The following is a 15,542-nucleotide window of genomic DNA, read 5'->3' on the forward strand; positions in this document are numbered from 1 at the left end:
TTTTATCACTTCTCACTTGGACACCGATAAGCTTTGTACAATATACTGTTATTTAAACTTCTATCCAGTTAAATGTTCACGATCTACACAGAACACTTTATTAAACACCTCCTGTACATCTGCATGACATTTGACCCCACCCCCCACCCCCCAGGATATCACAAGCTGCTGTGGCCGGTAAACGTGTGTGCATAAATCAAACTGTAATTTTAGATAAGCTCTTGACACCTGTAAAGAATTTTTTTATTTAATAAAGAATTTAATTCACATTATAAATGTTCTACTCTCCGTTCACTGATTCGTTTCCAGATGATGCGGAAGCCAAAACTGAAAAATGTCTCTGTTTAACTTTTGGCTCTTTGGCAGACTGGAAACGAGACTCGGCTAAACGCACCTCGGTCTCTCCGGATGAGAAACGGAACAACGGTTCTGCTCTCACGACGCTGCATATCGCGTTAAAAAACAGCAGTAGTGTCTCTTTTTATCTGTCCACAGTTTGAAGGACGAGATTCAGACGGTAATGTCACGACTTCTGTTGTATAAAAAGGTTTAAATGTTCAAAGGGGTTTTCCTCATGATGGGGAAATCAGTCACAATACAAAACTAGAAATAACACATGACCCATTTTATGCTGATTTACAATCAGCTGTGTGGCATTCGGGTGACGAAGTAAAACTAATAAGCCCTGATATTTTAACCAAAAACACTTCCTCTCTTCACCCAACCAGCCCTTGAGTAGAGCCAGCAAACACCTGGCTGTAACTTTGAGGGGGGGTAAAAAATATCAGGCGGCTTAGTTGATTTGTACAGAAGGGAATCAGGTGAAAAACACTAGCAAATTGATCTTAAACACTCTGCTGCAAAAAACTCTGTTCAATGGCTGTGTGTGTGTGTGTGGTCTCAGGGTTGAAATCCAGCTTCTTTTTTTTCCTGCTGTATCCGGACTTGAAGTAAATTCCAGGCTTTTTCTACCTGTAGATACACACACAGTGACACAGTATAATTACAAATAACATATATTGCATCATCACATAAAAATGAATGGTTTTAATGCATTTTCATATGAATTAATAAAAAATAAAAAACATTGTCAACCTGGTATAATGGACTGAGTGTGTGTGTGAGCGATGGGCTGACTGAGTGAGTGATGGACTGAGTGTGTGTGTGTGATGGACTGAGTGTGTGACTGACTGAGTGTGAGTGATTGACTGAGTGTGTGTACCTGTCTCTGAGTGACATCCGGCTCCCATAGTGTACACAGGACCACGTTAGCTCTCTCCACCAGCTGGATGTTAGACCACTGACTCTGTAATCTCCTCAGTGCATCCTCCTGACTCACCCCATCCCGCTGCACGATACGCCGCATGGCCTGAACGAGGGAGAGAGAGAGAGAGAGAGAGAGATACATGTATTAGAGAGACGACAACATGCGTGGATGGACTTTTCAGGCGAAGGTGAGAAGCGCACTAAAGATGACGTCACCTCTTCCTCAGGTATAACGGCCACCCAGACCTCATGAACCATGTCTGTCCATCCTGCCTGCAACAGAACAGCAGCATCCAGCACACACACTCGCTTCCCTGTGTACAGTGAGAAGGATTCTAGTTACCTTTAGTTTAGAGAAGATGATAAACTACGTTTGTCTCCTCATTTGACTCATTTAGAACAAATCACTCCTGAGAAATATATATATATATATATGTATATATATAAAATAGTGCAGACATTTTAAATCATAAGCTTAAAACTAAAGCAGAGAAAGAGAGACGTACAGACAGACACAGAGAGCGAGTACGAGAGACAGACAGACAGACAGGAAGATAGACGGAGAGAGAGAGAGAGAGAGAGAGAGAGAGAGAGAGAGAGAGAGAGAGACACACACATAGAAAGACACACAGAGAGAGAGAGAGAGATGTATACCGTCTTCTTTAGCTTGCTGGACTCTTTCTTTCACAAGAAGCGCAATCTCAGGCCACACAATATCAGTTAGGGCTTTTAACCGTTCCTGTAAAAAAAAACACACACACACTTTCTTAGTATTTCTAATGCCTTGTTTATTACTGTAGTTAACTTCATTCTACAGTGATGGATTTTGTGTCCAAACCATACTTTTTCATGGGGACAAGCAAAATGTCTTCACATAATATATAACAATATATTTTTATTATTCCAGCGTATTCAGTAAAATGTCCTCGTTTCTCTGCATTACCTGATTTCCGAACACCTTCCTCCCTAGGGCTCGTCTGTCAATGGTCTGGTCCTCCTTCACCACATCTGACAAAGAAGACACAAAAACACGTGTGTGCGCCTACAGCTGTTCGACCACCGATCAATGCTTTTGTCATGATTTAGTAAAAATAAATCCCAGACTGCTGAAAGCTTGTAAGATTGCTTTCCACCTGTTAAATCCTATAGCCCCGCCCCTTTCCCCAGTCGTTACCTGTGCCAAACTCCTGCACTATCCTCTGATAGGCAGCCGTGCCGGGTTGGTAGGTTTCGTGGCCCAGCTGGTCTGCGTCGATCCGTGCAGCTCCGAGTCCTTCCAGTCTCTGAGCGACGGAGCTCTTCCCGCTCCCGCTGCCTCCCGTCAGGCCGATCACGTACGGGACCCGGGAGAGAGCGGGCCGAGGCTGTAGGATATATCATTAGTTAGTTCCATACAGGAAGTCGGAGAACAGAGTACTCTAAAGTGTTTTACTTGCTGCAGAATATATACAGACATATGCATCACCGTGGGAGGGACGAGAAGCGTGCCCAGCAGGCGAGTGCGCAGGCTCGATGAGCTGATCTTCTCCTCCTCGATGTCTGTGTGATGTACATCTTTAATCAGAGGAATTTCATACAGCACCAGCTCTGCTAGCCCCTGTATGTCGTAAACAAAAGCACATACAAAAATTGGATGTGAAGTTCTTAAAGGAGGTCACAACAGGTTTCTAAATGGTAGAGCTAAATGGTAAAAGCAAGCACACATGAAGGGGAATGTCTGTAAATTGTTAGTTAGATTCATCATAATTACAGATCCATTAAATCTGGCCTGGCCATTACAAAACAAAGCTTACATTTTCTGTTCGTTTCCTGTTGACCGCCTCGCCACCCCGCCTCGTCTCCTCGCTGACCACGATGCACTGCAGCTCAGCATCGCTGACCGATGGGCCGAAGGGGTCAGACAGAGGAACGATTTCGTACTGCAGGGACGGTTTTACGTCGTTCAGGAACTCTCTGAGCTTCTCTACACGTCTGCTGTATGGTTCGATCAGCTCCTTCAAGACCTTTCCTGGACAAAAGGAACAACCTCAGATTGGTAACGGTGATGCTGCTGCACCGCAACACGACACAAGAGGGGTTTACTTACTTTTAAGCAGTTCCTGGTCGCACACTCCAATCAATAAACGCCTGTTCGTCATCAAGCAGCAAATATTCAACAGGGTCCGGTGTGCGCCATGTAAACGATCGAAGGTTCCGCCCACTACCAGGTCTCTGTAGGTCTCCACAGGCTGCGGATCGTTTTTCTCCCAGCTATCCTCCTCCTCTTCTATCACTTCCTTCAGCTGTGGCCACAAAACGACGGAGGAAATGCTGGGCGAGCACACGTAGCAGTTTCCGGTGTAAACCTGCAGGCACCGAGCCACCATGGACATCTGCCCCGGGTCCTTTATGGGGAAATCTGTCATGACAACCTCTGGAGATTGAGAAAGCATCTGAGGGGAGGGGAAAGGGTCGAGGTCCGAGTCCTGCTGGGCACCGATGTTAGCAAGGAGCAGCCGGACATCCAAGTGAGCGCAGATGTCTGCCGCATTGCTGTACAGGCGCGATATGATGCCCGGGAGATCCGCGGACGGGGGAATGAAGCTCGGGCGAGGCGCGCAGCCTGTTTCCAGGTTGAGACCCGGGTGGAGATGAACGTGGAGGGTGTGCTCCACCAGTTTTGCAGCAGATTTAAGGACAGGAGCAAAGCGGAGGGGGAGGGTGTGAAGAGGGGAGGTGAGAACCAGAACCCCTGTGCTGAACATTGACATTATGCACCGGTGTACACCTGTGGACAGACAGACAGACAGACAGACCGACACTTAGGTAGATGGATTAGTTAGACAGACAGACAGACAGCTAGTTAGATGTACAGAGGAACAGCTGATTTGACAGACAGACAGACAGACAGACAGACAGACAGACAGACAGACAGACAGACAGACAGAAAGAAGCACTAAGATGACAGCCTGATGGACAGACTACACATCCTGACTGTTTATAAGTGACTAAAAGCGGGTAGAATTAAACCCAGAGTTTGTTTTAAACATTTTTAACAGAGGTTTCATTCACAAGCAGTGCAGAGATGGTTGTAAACAAAACTCAGATGTTTTATAATGAAGAAACGAGGCTTGAATCACAGGTCCACTGACTAGCTGTACATTGGACTGGTGTTTTTATCCTCCCTACATAGTGAACTAACAATCACTAAACCGTTTGGGCTTCGACCCAAAACCTGTGACGGCGCTTTATAACGTCATGTAGCGCTAACATGCTAAAACTAACATGCTAAAGCTAACATGCTAAAGCTACAGCCGCTCCGTTTAACATGAAAATACTCACCAACAAACTGCTCTGTGCTCTTATTTCACTCTCTCACAAACACCTCACTATGTCCAAACCTTTCGGAATATAAACTTGTTATAAATATGTAATAATTTACTACATCGTTACTACACTCTCAAATCCAAACACTTCCTCAAGCGAACTCTCGTGCACACTTGACCTAGCAGGCTGTTATTCACGTGACTGCTTTCAGACCGATGATTGGCTGTTCATGAGAGGACCACAATCATGGGACATGTCGTTTTAATTAGCAACATTCATAGATATACTGTATATACACTAGATGTCGCCTCGTTTACGGCAGTACATTGGAACGAATGCGTCAATAGAGCCGCCATCTTGGTACAGGGGACCCCCTCGTCTTAATGCATCAGCGTCAATGTAGGCAAAGAATCGTCATGAATGCGTTCCAAAGGTCAGACATGTATTTATCACTAAGTCCAGAGAAAATTTAAGGTTTTGATATTAAGATAATCTACTTTTTCACAATATAATGCATAGTGCTAGTACTGTAGGTGTAAGTTTACTTCAAATGAACGATCACTACTTAGCTTATAGCCTACTGCATGCAACACTGCTACAATGGTGTGACTATACATGTTCATTTAAACATTCAAATTGTATCGGTTTATTAAATATGATACACAAAGCAATTTGCAGGTGGAAACAAATCACAAATTTGAGAGGAACATAATGTGAAAGTTAGATAGTCGAGGTGCCAAAGATCGTTCGATCCTTTCTTTATTCCTGTCCCGCAATACTTTTGCCATATTAAATAAGTATGTACTAAAGTCACATAAACCAAAAAAGTTTGACTTTGAAGCTGAACTTGTGTGTTACACTGCCATGCTAACTGGTGGCATCCTTCCAGAACCGTCAGCCGAGTTAACCATTTGCTAACCAGAGTATGAACCTTTGAGACATGGTGTTGTGAAAGGCACAGACAACCAGTGACATTAAGCTAAAGTGATGGTTGTCTATGCCGTCTTGAGTCAAATATGCCATTTTATACATTTTACGATAAATAAATCCAAAACCTTTTCAGGCATAATCTGATTAAATACAATGTGATCACGAAGACCAAATATGCCATTTTATACATTTTACGATATATAAATCCAAAACCTTTTCAGGCATAATCTGATTAAATATGTCCTTAAGTGAAGTAAGTTGATAAAAGAGCATTCTGCTTGTGTTAAGTCCAGGACAACCTAATAAAATATGTTTGACAGATAAGGGAATCTTACAAAACATACATAAAGTTGGGCCTTTTCACCTTTAAGCAAAAAAAGCATGGGTCAATTTTTAATGTCCTTATTAAGAGCTTCGGAATCTACAAACAGAAATCTGTCTGTTTTCCTAACTGTCAAAAACTAACGGGGTAACTAGCATGGATTAGCTGCGGTCCTTAACCAAGGACTGAAACAAACAAAAATAACCAGAAATATAATGTCGTAACATTCAATACCATAAAACACATTCTCACCTGTGAAATGTAATCCCTCGCTGTCTGGTTTTTAGATTTTGTTCATTTGAACAACCAAACGCAGCACAGAAGTCTGGCATCGTGCATGCATTTGAAGTACAAGACCCCTGTACAAAGACAGTGGCAGTTTTGATGCACTTTTAGGACCCCAAGGCGACATCTATTATAGATATCTATGGTTCATGAGAGGACCACAATCATGGGAAATGTCGTTTTATTTAGCAACATTAGCTTCGATGGTCACGAGAAAATTAAGCCGTTATCACAATTGAAGTCATCACAATAAAAAAACAACTTTGTATAGTATAGTGTTATTTATATCTGTACTTTTGAGAGTCACAAACAGCTGGAACCAAATTCTTTGTATGCGTCAACACACTTGGCCAATAAACCTGATTCTGATTCTACGTCTATTGCGTATAGATAGGTACACATAGGAGCCAGTCACCCAAATGCAGACGTATCCTTAACCCTGGTGGCCGTCACAATGAATCATGTTCACGCCCCTTGTGACAGACAGGCTATGGAAACCAAATAGAATAATTTCTTTAATGTCCTTGAATGTACAATTATAATACATACTAGGACTGATTAATTACTGTACAGATGCACAATCAAACCTTTAATGATAAAATTGACTGGAATGGTACAGCAAAATCTAAAGAAAATGACAAGATTAAAAAAATAGCAGATAGAAAATATTTCATATTACATTAAAAAAATATTATCCATCCTGTGGCACAGTTTTTGTTTTCACAGTTTTCATATTTTATGGTTTTAACCTCTTTAGAACATGTGGGTAGTATTTGAGATATATCCTCAGAGCGATGTGGTACGTATCCCCACTTGGTTTGGACGGGTATCTTTTCTGGTTGTAGACGAAGCCTCTCTCGATTTGGAACACAGCCTTGTTGAAAGCATCCTGCTTGAAAGGTTGGCCGCTGTCGAGACACTTCACAAGAGTGCTGACAAACAACCTCCAGCGCTGCGTGTAATAATCCACCATTAGCCCCGCCCACTCTTTGCTAGCATAGTCCAGAATGTTGCCATCAGGTCCCCATAGCGTGATCTGGTTCCTGGCGTTCAGCTCGTACAGCTCCGCCTCTTGTTCGTCCATTCCCAGCGACCGTGCTTGATCAAGCCACGCCCCTAACAGGAAGTGTACATCACTGGAAAGCAGGCCGTCCAGTTCGGGTAAGAGGTCGTAAGTGAGCACACCTCCAGCTGTCAAGAGTTCTTGAAGCTTCTGGGCCTAATTGTAGGTGGATAAATACGTATTAAAATAATTACCATCAATTTTTACATCACTACCATTGAGCATGTCAATTAATTTAAATCTCCAAAAAATAAAAAAATAAAAAGTAATTTGTCTTACCTGGAACGCATCTCGTATTTCTTCGTAGAACTGTGTTGTCAAGAGCTGAACAGCCTGACGCGTTACATCCACCAAATCATAACGGAACGTATCAACGGAGATCAGCGAAGGTGCCGCTCCCAACATCAGCTTCCAGGCCTCATAGAGGTCTCCTGGGGTGTACCAAATTTCAGTATGCATCTTCAGAGAGGGTCGATGCACCATAGGACTCCGGTTGTGGTTCTTGTACCCAGGAATGGTACAATTGTACACACTCCCAAATAGCAGACGCCAGGCAAGTGCCAGGCTCTCGTTAGTGGTACCATAGCGGCGCAAGGCATACAGTGTCGCCCATTTGGTCAAATTGACTGCTTCGTTGTGCCATGCCAGCTCTGCCATCAGCTCGTAGATGACTGGATTTTGCTCGATGCCCTCAGGTGCAATGCCCAAGCCCACCAGAGTGGAACCAGGGAACTTGGCGGCTTCGAACGGACCAGCGTTAATGCGCTCCACTGCACCAAACAGGCCACCGTTTCCTCCAAAGTTATGAAGCATGCACCAGATAAAAGGCTGACCATAGAAGGAATTGGTGAAGTTAAAAGCAGGCATGGACTCTGCAAAGAGGTCCAGGACAATCATACGTCCCTGAGGTACACCGTGGAGAAGAGCCTGGATCTGTGGTGGTTTCCAGAAATCTGGACTGCTGATGAATAGCCAGCCCTGCATCAGCCAAATGGCCTGCGGGTCCACTATGAAAAAGACAAAAAAGACAATATGAGTGGAATACCAAGAAAGAAGTTCCTTCCAACATTTAGCAGGAAATCAGGACTTTATTGACTATTTGGATGGAAACAAAACAAGGATGCCTGGGGACACCTGAGGTCATTGTGCTGAATACTGCACTACTAATTGAGGTCAGATATGCTGGGTCTGAGGAGGCAGGCGTCATCTCATTAAACGTGTCTGTGTTGTAGATGTGGTCTGTCCCGAACTCTTTAACCACCAGCGACAGGAACAAAGAGCCGATGCTCTGGAACAGTGGGTCACGTGGGTCTAGCACATATGCGCAAGAATACGTGCAGTTAAAATGGCTCCACGGCACCAGCTTGGTCACGTTGGCTTCAGGAAACAAGCTAAGGAAGAAACAGGGTTTCAAACAGGGTCTGTATAAAAGTTTGCATCCCCTTTGGTTTTGGTTTAAAGGGAAATGTAACTGATGTAAATGTAACTCTTTCTCTCGTTTGCTTGTTTTCTAGATTCCTGATAATACATCAAGACCTCGGACAATGTCTTCATCAGATTATAGTTCTTAAGATGTTGCGCTAGTATTCTTAGTTACTAATGTGTCATAAGTAAACATCCTGGAGTGTTTTATGCCTCTTTGAATTACCACAGTAATTTGCCTACTTAACTAGCAGCAGGTTTGCCTACACCTGCAAATCTTCCAGCCAATCTGTATTGAGGATTTAAGCAAATTGTACAAACAGATTTTTTTTTTTTACCACCCCTTCGCTACCCTGTTAACAATCATTTGCCATCTTGTGCAGATTAATTAGTTACATATTTACCGTGTGATTCCCCGAGGCACGATTCCAGAGAAGGCTGGCAGAACAGGAATCATTCCCAGCGACCTCATCCGCTCTAAGATTTGAACCTGCAGTGAGGAAAGTCATTAATGTTCACATTTTGAGTTACTTTTTAGCTTTAAAAATCTCTTAATTTTATTATATAGTTAAAGGTGGGGTCTCCGATATTTGAGAAATGCTCCTGAAAACTGCGTTAGGGCACCAAACAAATCAAAAATCAAAACAAACGTGTAGCCAATGAGCAGAAAGGGGCGGGTCTTGTCAATATGGGCGGAGAGAGTGTTCAGTGCACATATTCACAGATTGGAGTTTCCCGAGTCAATAACTCCTGAGCTAAACGCTGTTACTACACAAAACGCGGTTGTAGCTGCCTCTCTACATTACTACGATAGAAAAGAGGTGTTATTTGTGTAGCTCAGGAGTTATTGACTCGGGAAACTCCAACCTGTGAATATGTGGCCAACTTCCTGCTCCTCCAGTTCTCTCCAGCACTGGAAAGCTGATCCTATATTAACACGTCCTACTTCTTGCCTTATCGTAAGTTTTTCTTCTCTTTCTTTCTTTGTTTTTATCCTCCATGTCAATGTTAAAACCGCTTTCTGCTAATGTCACACATGCCCACTGAACACTCTCTCCGCCCATATTGACAAGACACGCCCCTTTCTGCTCATTGGCTACACGTTAGTTTTGATTTTTGTTTAGTTTAGTTTTCTGAAGCATTTCTCAAATATCGTAGACCCCACCTTTAATTTAGTTACAAATGATTTTAATCAGAATAAGTTCAAACACACACACCACACCTGTAGAGAGCGCTGTTTGGTGTGCCAGGACTGAGGCAGCGGGCCTTCCCACTCAAACAGATTCCCCATGCGATTCCAAGCGAGGAACCCTGGACCCGTAAAGAAGTCATCGATCTCCTTCTGTTTTAGACCCAGAGACGTGTAAACCTAGATCAAAGAGACGGAACGAGAGTGAGACAGAAACACAGGCATGAATATTTTCTATGACTGACGGTTATTTCTTTGGATGCAGGTGTTATATATCTATCCCAATAATCATAAAGAAAAGAAATATTATTGTCGCCGTTGTCTTTATTGCTCTTGCCTGTTGTCACTGTTGTTGTCATCAGCGTGATTGCTGTCATTATTATAATCAGTAGTATTATCATTATTTCTGTCAGAAATTGTTATTTTTATGGTTGTTTCGGTTGCTATTTCTTTAGGCGCTGTTACCAGCATTGTTGTCGTTTTTGTCCTTGCTCCTGCAGTCAGTTGTATTGGTCTCATTATTGCTATGATCATTACAGTTGTCATTAAAGACATATGTACTGTGTATGCGCTAAACATCCGGTGCATATCCGTGGGACTCCAGGCTATAGTCAGCAATGTGATCTATAATAGGTTTACTGTATGATATTTTTATAATATACAATAAATAAATCTGTGTTTTTAGATACACTCCAGAGGATGTCGTGATTGTGAGATTACCTCCTGCCACAATGCCTCCTGCCCGTTGAAAGCCAGGGGCAGATTGATGCCATTCAGTGCCATCCAGTCGATCTCTCGTTGCCATCGTGGCCAGTCCCACCACACGGTCGAGTAGCTTTGAGTGCACACGTTCTGGTAGTACCTGAATCTGGGTACAGGTGCAAAAACTTAAGCTTCATTGTGTATCCTAGCGTCTGCAGCTTTTCATGTAACTTCCTCCATGTCGCAACTATTTTTTTATTTAAAAGTATCATGTTTATAGAGTATCATGTTGTTCTTGGGCCTGAATACTAAAACGCTAAGGAAGAGTCGGAGGCTCGACAAACAGAAGGACACGGATCTTCTTGGAACTTCGCTAATGATGGTTCAAAACTGTAATATCATCTCCAGATCATCTACTGCTTCCATAGCAGGAGAGTGTGGGAACCTCCAATAACTCTCACCCCCAACTAGACCCACTGTAGCTTAAGATTAAATGAGATGAATGTAGCGTAGTGGGCATGTGGTAGCCTAGTGGTTAAGGTGTTGAGTTCAATCCCAGGTCTAGTGTTGGGCAGGTCCACTCCCGAGCAAGGCCCTTAACCCTCAACAGTTGTATAACTAGTAGTATAACTAATAGTCGCTCTGGATAAGGGCATCTGTCAAATGCTGGAAACGTAGCGTATGTTAAAACGCACCAGCTCCCTCGTACCTCAAAGCCCTCATTGCTCCTCACACTCACACCTCGCACCCTCAGATCTACCAGCACTGCTCGACTGGCCCCACCAGGTTCTCTCAGGGTAAGGGGCAAGTATACAAGACTCTTTTCTGTTCTGGCAACAAGGTTGGGTCCAGACAGCTTGAGTCACTGGCTATTGTGACCTACTTATTCATGATAGCACTTCAACTAGCACTTCTTTCCCTGATTGTTGCATATACGTTTATAAAAAAAAAACAATGATAGAGACTTTATCACTTTTGTACGTCACTCAATGAGGTGACAAATGCTGTAAATGTAAACGTACAGCGTGACGTCACTTGCTATGGATGACACCACGATGACGTCACGGCTCACCTGTGCTGCGTGCTGATTCGCAAAACACCTGTGATATGGGGTAAAGGTCGGGGCACGCGCAGCTGATCCCCAGACCACGACACGTGGCAGTTACAGTAGTACTTCAGGTAATAATAAACGCCGGCGGCCGCCGCCACGCCGCTGCTTCCCACCACCACGACTTTGCCGTTTTTCGTTGAACGGAGCTCGCACACGTCCAGACCAGTTGGGGAAACCGAGCTGTTGACAGACACGATGAAATCTCGCGATGTTTCCCCCAACAATCTCCTCAGCAGCTCGAGCACAGCTCCGGTTTGGGTTCCATCGCTGGCTTTCGCCTGTAAATGATCCAGTGTCTGAAAGCGTCGATCTCCAGCAACAAACCCGAGTAAGATGCCGAAAAGGAGGAGGAAGAGTATCGACTGGAACAACCCGTGCCTTCTTGTTGACATTTTTAGTCCAGAACCAATGGCAACAACAAGGAAACAAAACTTCCTCGACTGTTTACCTCGTGTCCAATCAAACGCGTTCCCAGGGCAGAGAGAGATCCAATTTGGACCAATAGGAAAGCTCTAAAACAAGGCGGCACTTGATTCAGACATATAAAGGAATGTTAATGTGTGTAGAGATTATTTTTTCCAAATCACCTAGAGGACATGTAGATTCTAAAAAGACAAATTTTCCCTTATGCACTTTAAATAAACATAGTAAACATACAGATTTTAGATATAAAACATAACCACTATCATTTCTATCTAAAGGGGGGTTGAAATATTTAATAGTTTCTACACTAATGTTTGTCTGCATGTGATTTTTATAGATATCGGTGTCAAACATAATAATGTCTCGTTTAACATCCATGAACAAAATCTCTAGTGAATGAAATCGTAGTGAAAATGATGTATAATAATAATTCATATCAAAAACAATGTGTACCAATTGTCATTAATTGTTTCTAAGAGTTACTAATTTTCCAGACACCATGACCGATCTTCTACACCGCCGTTACAGCAAGGATAGAATACACATAACATTTAAATGTTTTTATTAATATACTAAAATGACTATATTTATGACTATAGTAGTGAGGGGGAAAATCTATATGGTCTCACAAGATAGAAAAAAAAAAAGATTAGATAAAGACTTCAAGTGCTATGATCTGGGCTTAACCCGCCTGTCTTTCAAAGATAACCACATCACTATATGTTTGTCTTTTTGCATTGTTTTTATGACCAGAATAATCCTAACCTTCAACTGTTAGCACTTTACTAGTTTTCTTAGTGTTGTCAGTGTGCTACCATTTTATAGAATTCCTTGTCAGTCAATTAACATCTCTGTCTAATCGATCCATTGACCTCAAGCTTATAAGTGATGCATGAAGGCGTTCAGAGGTGTTGACTTGTGACACACATGGTGATAAAGTTCAGAGAAGTAAGAAAAGTGGGAAGTCATGACCTAATGGGGAAGTTGTGGCCTAATGGGAAGTTGTGGCCTAATAGATAGAGAGTCTGACTCCTAACCCTAAGGTTGTGGGTTTGAGTCTCAGGCGACTGAGGTGCCCTTGAGCAAGGCACCGAACCAGCCAACTGCTCCCCGGGCGCTGCAGCAAAAAAAGGCTGCCCACTGCTCCGGGTGTGTGTTCATGGTGTGTGTGTGTTCACTGCTGTGTGTGCACTTTGGATGGGTTAAACGCAGAGAACAAATTCTGAGTATGGGTCACCATACTTACCCACATGTCACGTCAATTTCAAAACAAAGAAATGAATTCAAGAAGAACAAACGAAACGTGTAAAGTCTGAGGAACGTGTGGCGTCGTGAACGTGTTACATCCAGAACAACTGTCTACTCATCACTTTAGAAAGAAGAAAAATTTGGTCATGGCTACGGTGAGAGTGATGGTGTTTAAATCAGCTGGCAGAAAATACACTGTAAGAAACACACAAACTGTGTAATGGGAATAATATTGATTATCTTGTTACAGTGGCACCTGTTAAATGGTGGGTCACATTAGATAGAAAGTGAACAGTCAGTTCCTCAAGTGTTGGATGCAGGAAAAACGGTCAAGTGTAAGGATCTGAGCGATTTTAAAAAAGTATTTAATGTGGATGTTACTTTGTTTAACCTACCTGAACATTATTGCACAGTAGTCTCTAACTACATTGGTATCATTCAGTAGGACCATGCTGTTCAGGTATGGTTTCAGTAACATAGGAGTCCATCTATTTGGGATGTGTTGGTCAAACAGGACTTAACAGATCTGCTGCTAATGTCTTGTTGCCAAATATCACCATACCTTCAGTGCTGTTTTGGTGGCACAAGGAGACCTATACAACATTAGACAGGTGGTTTTAATGCTACGACTGATCAGTGTATAAGTGTGTGTTATACATAATGAGGGAATCCTTTTTTTAAGCATCCACAGAGCTGTGATCAGATCTGTGCTAGTTGATGACTTGGGTTGTAGCAAAGACTTCTATAAACCCATGTGACCAACTGGACGATAGGACATTCTGTGAAATCTTTGCAATGCTTTCGCAGTTTTTCATCTTCAACTAGTACAGAATTTGTTGCAATGTTTAATGAGGTGTGTAAAGTGTCTGACTCTGTTCTTCAGGATATGGGTGGTGTTGAGCACTTGTACTGGTTGCATTCAGCCTGTAAAGAGGTGTTAGACACAGTAGCTCCCCAAAAAAATAAACAGCGCAAAGTTAGGTCTGATCCATGGTTACTGTAAATGATGAGATAAGAGGTCTTAGACAAACTTGTAGGCAGGCAGAAAGAAAGTGAAAGAAAAATAAGTTGCAAATGAATTATGATATTTTTAAGGAAGCACTAAAAAAATTTCAGAGGTATGTAAAAACAGCTAAATCTAAGTACTTTGTCGAGTTAATAGAAAACAATGCTAATAATCCTAAGACATTGTTCAATATTATAAATTCAGTAGTAAACCCTCCTAAATTAAATGTAGATTCGTCCCCATCAATATGCGAGAATTTTCTTGATATTTTCTTGATTCATTGAGAATCTTAGAAGGACGATCCCGCAAATGAGTTGAGACTTTTTAGGTTCTGTTACACAAACCGCTATTTTTAATCAATTTGAACTTCTCACATTTCAGCAGTTACGGGAAATTGTAATTGGATTGAAACCTACTGGGTCAGTTGTTGATATGGTTCCTCTGTGGTTTTTGAAAGAAAACTTTGAGGCTATTGGACCTAGTATTCTTCAGATTGTAAAAAAAAAAAAAAGCTTGGATACAGGGGTTTTTCCTAACATGCTGAAACAGGCCTTTGTGCAACCTGTACTAAAAAAAACCCAGCTTAGATCCGACTGATGACAAATTTTAGACCAGTCTCTCATCTATCTTTTTTGTCAAAAATTTTAGAAAAAGTGGTGTTTAGTCAGTTACATGTTGTTGTTTTTTTAGCACAGAATAAGATTGGTGAACTTTACCAGTCCGGCTTCAGAAAGTATCATTCCACAGAGACAGCCCTTGTAAAAGTTTTTAATGAATTATTGATGACTGTGGATGCTGGTGATTCAGCAGTGCTAATTTTATTAGACCTAACTGCAGCCTTCGAAACAATAGAACATACAGTGCTGCTTTCACGGCTAGAAGAATACGTAGGTTTGCAGGATAAGGCTCTAAATTGGTTCTAAACAGTACGATTTGGATCATACACATCAAGAGCAACATCACTTATATGTGGTGTGCCTCAAGGCTCCATTCTGGCCCCCACACTTTTTTCACTTTACATGCTCCCATTGGGGGATATTTTTAGAAGACACAATATAGTAATTCATTGCTATGCGGATGATTTATAAATATATCTACCGCTAACTAATAACAATAGTCTAGAACCTTTAATGTCCTGCCTTTCTGATATTAAAGCATGGCTGGCTTCTAATTTCTTATACCTTAACAAAAACAAGATGGAGGTTGTAGTGTTCGGCCCTAGAGGAGCAAAGGGCGCAGCAGAGTTTAATCTTGGCCCACTGTCAATGA

At 42.3% G+C, this 15,542-nt stretch overlaps 2 protein-coding genes across 5 annotated transcripts; both read right to left on the minus strand.

The window, feature by feature from the left end:
* Positions 1-231: 231 nt before the first annotated feature.
* On the minus strand, positions 232-6,463 carry coasy (CoA synthase). 4 transcript variants are annotated; one of them, XM_027171600.2, is made up of 10 exons: positions 6,077-6,463; positions 3,353-4,033; positions 3,060-3,274; positions 2,732-2,863; positions 2,441-2,630; positions 2,210-2,274; positions 1,921-2,005; positions 1,483-1,580; positions 1,223-1,369; positions 232-972 (listed from the first exon to the last, which is right to left on the minus strand). In XM_027171600.2, the coding sequence occupies exons 2-10, from the start codon at positions 4,014-4,016 to the stop codon at positions 901-903; spliced, it is 1,668 nt and encodes a 555-aa protein (XP_027027401.1). In that variant the 5' UTR covers positions 4,017-4,033; positions 6,077-6,463; the 3' UTR covers positions 232-900. The 4 variants fall into 4 exon arrangements, with proteins under 4 accessions (XP_027027401.1, XP_027027400.1, XP_027027399.1 ...); XM_027171599.2 differs by lacking the exon at positions 6,077-6,463 and adding an exon at positions 4,588-4,761 and having other exon boundaries at positions 3,353-4,128; XM_027171598.2 differs by lacking the exon at positions 6,077-6,463 and adding an exon at positions 4,588-4,749.
* Positions 6,464-6,611: 148 nt separating this feature from the next.
* Positions 6,612-12,058, minus strand: naglu (N-acetylglucosaminidase, alpha). Its single transcript, XM_027171595.2, has 7 exons — positions 11,558-12,058; positions 10,504-10,651; positions 9,817-9,963; positions 8,999-9,084; positions 8,307-8,563; positions 7,452-8,179; positions 6,612-7,328 (listed from the first exon to the last, which is right to left on the minus strand). The coding sequence occupies exons 1-7, from the start codon at positions 11,986-11,988 to the stop codon at positions 6,846-6,848; spliced, it is 2,280 nt and encodes a 759-aa protein (XP_027027396.2). The 5' UTR covers positions 11,989-12,058; the 3' UTR covers positions 6,612-6,845.
* Between the last annotated feature and the right edge of the window lie 3,484 nt (positions 12,059-15,542).

Source organism: Tachysurus fulvidraco, chromosome 3, assembly GCF_022655615.1.
Source record: "Tachysurus fulvidraco isolate hzauxx_2018 chromosome 3, HZAU_PFXX_2.0, whole genome shotgun sequence".
NCBI classification, from domain to species: Eukaryota; Metazoa; Chordata; class Actinopteri; order Siluriformes; family Bagridae; genus Tachysurus; species Tachysurus fulvidraco.

What these genes read in the sequence shown, in the direction of transcription:
- coasy (XM_027171600.2), bottom strand. Translation starts at nt 4,016, where the DNA reads ATGTCAATGTTCAGCACAGGGGTTCTGGTTCTCACCTCCCCTCTTCAC. An exon ending in CGACCAGGAACTGCTTAAAA is followed by an intron (nt 3,275 to 3,352) that starts GTAAGTAAACCC and finishes CCTTTTGTCCAG; the next exon opens with GAAAGGTCTTGAAGGAGCTG. An exon ending in CGCTTCTCGTCCCTCCCACG is followed by an intron (nt 2,631 to 2,731) that starts GTGATGCATATG and finishes TATATCCTACAG; the next exon opens with CCTCGGCCCGCTCTCTCCCG.
- naglu (XM_027171595.2), bottom strand. Translation starts at nt 11,988, where the DNA reads ATGTCAACAAGAAGGCACGGGTTGTTCCAGTCGATACTCTTCCTCCTC. An exon ending in AGGAGGCATTGTGGCAGGAG is followed by an intron (nt 9,964 to 10,503) that starts GTAATCTCACAA and finishes TCTTTGATCTAG; the next exon opens with GTTTACACGTCTCTGGGTCT. An exon ending in GTGCCTCGGGGAATCACACG is followed by an intron (nt 8,564 to 8,998) that starts GTAAATATGTAA and finishes TTTCTTCCTTAG; the next exon opens with CTTGTTTCCTGAAGCCAACG.